This window comes from Nicotiana attenuata, unplaced genomic scaffold (genome assembly GCF_001879085.1).
Source record: "Nicotiana attenuata strain UT unplaced genomic scaffold, NIATTr2, whole genome shotgun sequence".
Lineage (NCBI taxonomy): Eukaryota > Viridiplantae > Streptophyta > Magnoliopsida > Solanales > Solanaceae > Nicotiana > Nicotiana attenuata.
Genome location: NW_017671488.1, coordinates 200914 through 208301, shown reverse-complemented (window position 1 = coordinate 208301; position 7388 = coordinate 200914). Strand labels below are relative to the sequence as shown.

At 34.8% G+C, this 7388-nt stretch overlaps 1 protein-coding gene across 2 annotated transcripts; it reads left to right on the top strand.

The window, feature by feature from the left end:
- The first annotated feature begins 1060 nt into the window (after nucleotides 1-1060).
- LOC109208595 (protein DETOXIFICATION 2-like) lies at nucleotides 1061-4609 on the top strand. Of its 2 annotated transcripts, XM_019371725.1 has the most exons (7): nucleotides 1061-1715; nucleotides 2459-3003; nucleotides 3108-3194; nucleotides 3282-3338; nucleotides 3440-3678; nucleotides 3825-4030; nucleotides 4311-4609. In XM_019371725.1, exons 1-7 carry the CDS (start codon nucleotides 1470-1472, stop codon nucleotides 4365-4367), a joined length of 1437 nt encoding a protein of 478 aa, XP_019227270.1. In that variant the 5' UTR covers nucleotides 1061-1469; the 3' UTR covers nucleotides 4368-4609. The 2 variants fall into 2 exon arrangements, with proteins under 2 accessions (XP_019227270.1, XP_019227271.1); XM_019371726.1 differs by lacking the exon at nucleotides 3108-3194 and having other exon boundaries at nucleotides 1064-1715.
- Nucleotides 4610-7388: the final 2779 nt, after the last annotated feature.

The following is a 7388-nucleotide window of genomic DNA, read 5'->3' as shown; positions in this document are numbered from 1 at the left end:
TAATACTCATTAAATGCTGTATCTGGGCTCTTTTTTGCTGTCAGATTCATTCCTTTGACTCTTCTCGATCTTTGACCTTTGAATGTCTTGAATAGGTACGAGCATTGAATTACTTGTATGACTGCTCGTGCCTTCTTCATTTAACTTGCTCGTATCTATTGCTGCTCGTATCTGTTGTTGCTCGTGTCTGTTAACCAACCTTAATTCTTTGACTGTTTGACCAATCTACATGTCATAACACGTCACCATATATATATATATATATATATATATACAATTTTTCCCAATACAGTTGGATCCACACAATAGTTAATAAAGTTTACCTTTTGAAGATTGTAAAATATAAAATAACTTGGACAATTTCTCATGCGGTTCTTTCATATGAAAATTCACAAGTGGATTATGATTTTCTATGCATCAGCAGGATATACTTTCTCAACTTTAGTTAGTGATACCTAAACATTTAACTCATATCTAATTAGCTAGAATTACATTGGGACATTCTATATAAGAATTTACATATTAAAGTTTAAATTTTTGTAAAGTTTACACATCAATGCGTCGAGTTCAAGTATGAGCGGATAATATTTTTTTAAATATTAGTATCAAATTAATAATAATCGGCAAAATTGAATTTGTCTTTGTTGATATGTTATCATAATTATTACGTTTTCAAAGAGTTGTATGTCGAATTTTGTCGCTAGTAATTTGCATATCTAAAAGCGATTCTAGATCTGCCTCTGCTCATACAACTATTGTTGGGTGAGTCTCGCCGAAAATAAAATATCTCGACCAAGAGATCATGACTCCTGAGTTCTGTCCAAACAACTAGACAAAGTGACTAGGGTCGTTCTGTCCAAACAACTAGACAAAGTGACTAGGGTCGTTCTGTCCAAACAACTAGACAAAGTGACTAGGGTCGTTGTGTCCAAAACAACTTGCAGCATTATAAGGCTCAAGTGCGGAAAAAACAATATCATTTATTTAAACATAGTAACAATATCATTATTTAAACATAGTTGCATCAAAAGATTCGTGAGACTAGCACACATTGAAAAAGTAAAATTTTCAGGTGAAACTTCCCGCTACCCTGCAAGCCCCTCATATACAGAGCTATCTTATTATTTCTTTCGTATTTTGTGCCAAACACATGCTACATGTACTATTAACCACTGAATATGTAGGACGTGATTTGAGGATCTTCTTAATCTATGGACGACTTGAGAAGTCTCTGTTAACAGAAACGGTTTCTTTAGTCATCAAATAGCAGACTTGGATTAAATAATTCAATAATTCTGGAGCATTAATTGATGGTTTGACTAAATGCAGTAAACTATTATATGTACTATGTGGATAGAAGACATGGAGGCACCAAATACGATGAATTTATAAGTTGACATTTTCAGTCACAATTGAAACAAGGCTGCAGCATATATCGATCTGTAGCTAATTTATACAAGGCTGAATACATGGAAGAGCAGTTGCTTGAAAATGGAGAGAACAGCAGATGGATAATAACAAGGGAATGGCATACTACTTATTATGAAGAACTGAAGAAGTTGACTCGTATTGCAGCACCAATGGTGGCAGTTTCTGTATTGCAGTATCTATTGCAAGTTGTATCGGTGATGATGGTGGGACATCTTGACCAGATTTCCCTGTCAAGTGTTGCTATTGCTACTTCTATAACCAATGTTACCGGTTTCTCTCTTCTTGTAAGTCCTCTTTCATTGTGATTCTTGGCTCACCAGTTACAGCATGCTGTTATGTTTCTTGATGTATCAAACTGGTTTCTAGACTATTTCTCCAGTTTCATGAACCTAATCGATGTCATTTACTAATTTTCAATTTCAACCTAACACATGGTCATCAAATCAGTAGTCTCCTTAACTTCTTAATTGGTCATGAATCATGATAAAAGAACAATAAAAACAACTAAATCTCAATCGCAAGTAAGTCAGGGTTGGCTATATGAACCATGTTGCTCCATTTAAATTCATTTCAGACCAGCATTATACATAATAGTACTAAAAATAAGAAGTACTTAATTTTTTTAAATAATCTTTACTGAATATATGACAGGATTAGAGACTCCCGGAAAACATAGGACTTAAAGAAATGTACTTACATCAGTAACATATATTTTTAACTAATTGGTATCACCTATATGATATTTTTTTGTCATTGTGCCATAATTTTTTGCTAAGTTTGCATGTATTCCAAGACAACTTCCATCCATGTGATTTTAGGTTTACCTTATTCCTTTAGCACCTTCACTCGCCGTGGTTTCACACCTATCCAAGGATGCATTTGGAGGCCCACGTAGAATATGATCAAACCTTCTCAAATGATCTTCTCTCATTTTCTCCTCAATACAAAATTTTAAGTAATTTTATCGGTCATGAAATGTTGTAAATTCTTATGTTGTTTGAGGGGTTGAGTTGTGCAAATATGTTAGTCAGGGTTGGTTGGTGGTTTGGAGACTCTGTGTGGGCAAGCATTCGGGGCACAACAATGGCAGAGAGTCGGTACTTATACTTACAGTGCAATAATATCTTTACTTCTCGTCTGCATACCAATCAGTATCCTGTGGCTTTTCATGGACAAGCTGCTTATTTTAATGGGACAAGACCCTGTAATTTCAGTTGAAGCTTCAAAGTACTCTATGTGGCTTATCCCTGCACTCTTTGGTGGTGCAATTCTTAGGCCCATATTCAGATATTTGCAGATTCAGAGTTTGATTCTCCCAATGCTCCTCAGTGCCTTTGTGGTTTTATGTCTCCACATATCTCTGTGCTATCTTTTCATATTTCATTTGGGACTAGGAAAATCAGGTGCAGCTATAGCCTTTAGTTTTTCGATCTGGACTTTTGTAGCATTGCTTGTGTCTTACATCAAACGATCGAGCTCTTGTGAAAGGACTCGGACTCCTCTGATTAAAGATGCTTTCCTTGCCATCGGGCAATTCTTCCGTTATGCAACTCCATCTGCTTTAATGGTTTGGTAAGTAATTCTGCTTTTGTAATGTAAGAATCTTAAGTAGCCTTTATCACATTTGTTGATTACTTTATCTTGATCCGTTGTTGTGGCAATGACAATTATTATAGCCTCAAATGGTGGTCACTTGAGGTGCTTATTTTGCTATCTGGCCTTTTACCAAATCCAAAACTCGAAACTTCAGTACTATCAATATGGTATTTGTGCACCATTTCATTATAACCTCTATTATGATAGATTCCTAGTTTATAATAGTACTGATCCCTCATATTTTCTGCAATCAGCTTAACAATCTCAGCATTGCATTTTTCTATACCATTTGGATTGGGAGCTGGCGCGAGGTTAGTTCAATATTCATGCCTTTGGTAAAACTTTATAAAAAAGTTAATAAATATGCATCAATGCCATGTTTTTGTAACTAAAATTTCTGGCTCGAGTATAGCACGAGGGTCTCGAATGAATTGGGATCTGGGAATCCTCAGAAGGCTCTAGTGGCAGTTAGAGTTGCAATGTTTCTTGCAGTTGCAGAGACAGTAGTGGTGAGCACAGTAACATTCTTATGCCGCGGAATTTTGGGTAAAGCCTATAGCAATGATCAGCAAGTGGTGGATTATGTTGCTGCAATTACCCCTTTTCTGTGTCTATCAATCATCACAGATAGCTTACAAGCAGTCATCTCTGGCAAGTCTTCTAACAAGCCAATAGATCTTTCGATGATCGTTAAATAGGCGTTTGGACAATATTTATTTGAAGTTGGAAAAAAGTATTCTAACAATGAAATATTACTCTATATGTTGTTATTTTCTGGCTATGTTGGAAATAAACAGGAATAGCAAGGGGAAGTGGATGGCAGATTATTGGGGCATATGTGAATCTTGGAGCATTCTATTTGGTTGGAATCCCAGTTTCTGCCATATTATGTTTTCTTATACATTTGAGAGCAAAGGGCCTTTGGATTGGACTTTTGGTTGGTTCTGCAATACAAGCAACTACTCTTTCCTTCATATTAGGTTTCATTGATTGGCAAAAGCAGGTCCCCTTTTCCTTGTTTCTCCTAATTTTCATTTTCATCCTTATTTTTATTTAACTACTTATTAAAGGGGAGCCTTGGCGTAACTGGTAAAGTTGCTGTCATGTGACCAAGAAGTCAATTATTCGAGCCGTGGAAATAGTCTCTTGCAGAAATGCAGGATAAGCCTGCATACAATAGGCCTTTGTGGTCCGGCCTTCCTCGGACCCCGCGCATAATGCGAGCTTAGTGCACCGAGTTGTTTTTTTTTTCTTGTTTCAACTATTGTGATGAAATTTTGCAGGCAATAAAGGCTAAGAAGAGGATATCAGAAAGGAGATCATCAGAAGAGAATGAATAGAGGAGGCTAATTCAAAGAAGAAGTTAAAAAATAGAGGGCCACATAGGCTGAAAATTGATGTTCACTTGGTTGACAACACGTTTAGGTTCTATGTATTGCTATTGTCTACACAATCAAATCTGATTAGCTACCAATCCCATACTTAATATATTTTTCCAATTTCAGAAAGTAATTAATGTATGAGGGTGCACCTGCAAAAGGGATAAAATGAGAGCCTTTGGATCTGTTTTCAAGTTTGACTACTTATAGTGCTTGCAAAATGAGCCCATATTTTGTCAATCCGCCCATATTTTAGTGGGTTGGATGAATGATATTTAAGTTGGGTAAAATTTAGGCTTCAACCCATATTCAACCCATAGAAATGTGGGTATTAGTGGGTAAAATGTGGGCAGAAATATGGATTAGCCTAGTGGATTATCTTCCAACTTTTGCTCACTCAAAATACATAGTTTTTTGAGAAATTTTCATAAAGCATTATCTTTTAGTGGTAATTAGCTATCTATATATACCATTTGCTATATTACGGATTATAGATACGTTTTCTGTTGTTATAAGATGTATTTGATGTATTTAAGCTACTGTATTCATGAATACAGTAGCATTTCTAGGCGTAAAACAGGGGATTACAGCTAGACAAATTTTTGTATTCGAGTGTATTCGATTGTATTCATGGCGTGAAACATGGGACTACAGCTGGACAGATTATTGTATTCGACTGTATTCACGGCGTGAAACAGGGGATTACACTGTTTTTAAACGGAAAGTGAATAACATCATCGGCTCCTAATATAACTCAACAAACTCAATTACAACACACAAATTTTGTATTTCCAGTTATAAAAAAGATTCTCAACCGAAAAATACCCAAAAACCATAGCAATCTTCACAGAAATTATATAATACATCCGAATACATAAATTATATTAATTAAAAAAATATATGAATACATTCATGGCATATAGCGAGACAGTGAATACAATGAAATACATAGAATACAGCGGGATACATTGAAATACAATGAAAAAAAAGACAGTGAATACAATGAAATACATGGAATATAGCGAGATACATTGAATTACAATGAAAAAATAGACAATGAATACAATGAAATACATGAAAATACCGCGTGATACATTGAAAATACATTGAAATACATTAACATAAAACCAAGTTGCTCAGCCCCAAATTGAATTTCTGGACATGCTCGATAACCTTCCCAGTTTTATCATCAACAAATTGAATCATCGTATATTGCGGCAGTTTTCCTTGAAGATCAAGTTCAACCTTAACCCTAGCTGTGCTAGGTCTAGACCTTTCTTGCGTGGCCTTATCAATAGCAATGGGCTTACCTGCTGCGGTGGAGATGAAACGCTGTGGGAGTGGGAACGTACTGGGACTACTCTTTCACCGTCTGCTTCCATTTTTGTTTAGAGGAGAGAGAGGAGAGAAGTTATTTGGAAAACTGAAAGGTCAAATACCCATTATTTTCTTCTTCTTCTTCTTCTTCTTCTTCTTCTTCTTCTTCTTCTTCTCTTGAATCTCTCGAAAGAACGCTCTGGTAATGGGCAAGTATATATAGGAAAGATGAATTGAGACGATCTGATGTTAACTTGATGGAGAGGGCTGCGCATCCATGGCAGCCTATACTACACCATGTCGCCCTAGAGAGAGAGGAGAGAGGAGAGAGCGTGGGGTTTTTGACTAATGGTAGGTGATGCGGGCGAGAGGAATTTTGAGATTGAGCATCGTGTTTTCAGGGAATGGGGGAAGAGAATGACATGTATCAAAGTAGAGAGAGAAAGAAAATAGTGTAACTGAATAGCGTATTTAGTGGCTTAGGGGTAAGAGGTAACCAAAATTAGATATTTTGCTATAAACATTAAAAGGTATGTATAGAATATAATTTTTTAAAATGGTATTTATTTAAAATAAATAAGGTGTTAACCTTTGCTATAGGAAGTAAAAATTCCTAGTATTATTTTTAAATTGAAAATGCTATAAAGGTATTCTAACTCCTCTTCTTTTGTAAGTTTCTTCTCACTATAGTTGACTGTGTGAGTATTTTTTTTCCCTTCTAAACACTGTAAGTATTGTTTACTATTGTTTTGCGTTCTTTTTCTTTATAGATGCATACTTGAATAGCAAAAATAGTTTATGAAGTAGAAGCAAATTTGTATAGTTTTCCACCCACCCCCACCCCCACCCCCACCCCCACCAAAACCCCCACCACTCTAAATAGAAATATTATTAAGAGTACTTTCTTTTCATGTTGTAGACAGAGTACTTTCTTTTTTATTTTAACAAAATGATTATTTTCTTTTCATGATGTAAAAAAAAAGTATTTTCTTTCTTTTAAAAAAAAAGTACTTTCTTTTCAAGATTTCAACAAAATGATGCAGAAAAAGTATTTTATTTTATTTTAACAAAATGAGTATTTTTTCTTTTCACAATGTAGAAAAAGTATTTTCTTTCATGTCAACAAAATAAGTACTTTCTTTTCATATTGTAGAAAGAGTACTTTCTTTTTCAACCCAAATAAATAGTATTTTCTTTTTAGTTATGGAGCAAAAACTTCAACATTGTATTGCGTGAAATACTTTCCTAAAAGTAGCATAAAAATTATTTTTCTAAAAAATATTTTCTAATCTCTAACAAAATACTAGAAAATATTTCCAGAAAAAGTTTCACTCACCAACCACATGAGGAAAATACTTATTTTCCAGAAAATAAGTAGTCTACTTAGTGTGGGTAGTACTCTTTTTTTTTTTTTTTAATCAGTAAATAAACTCTGCCCATACTAGTATTCCTAAGTAGGAGCAAGGTTTATGGTACAAAGGAGCATCTGTTTCTTAAAATATTTAATAAGTTCATTAGTTATACACATTAAATTTTATTTTTGGTTCCTAATTAGGTCCCAAATTGTGATTTAGTCCTGCACTTGGTTCTGTTAATTCCAATCCCATCTAGATGTTTGACGCTGGCTGTTCCATTTTCATTCCATATGCACTTATTCTCGTGATT

What these genes read in the sequence shown, in the direction of transcription:
- LOC109208595 (XM_019371725.1), top strand. Translation starts at nt 1,470, where the DNA reads ATGGAAGAGCAGTTGCTTGAAAATGGAGAGAACAGCAGATGGATAATA. An exon ending in CCATCTGCTTTAATGGTTTG is followed by an intron (nt 3,004 to 3,107) that starts GTAAGTAATTCT and finishes CAATTATTATAG; the next exon opens with CCTCAAATGGTGGTCACTTG. An exon ending in CTTACAAGCAGTCATCTCTG is followed by an intron (nt 3,679 to 3,824) that starts GCAAGTCTTCTA and finishes GGAAATAAACAG; the next exon opens with GAATAGCAAGGGGAAGTGGA.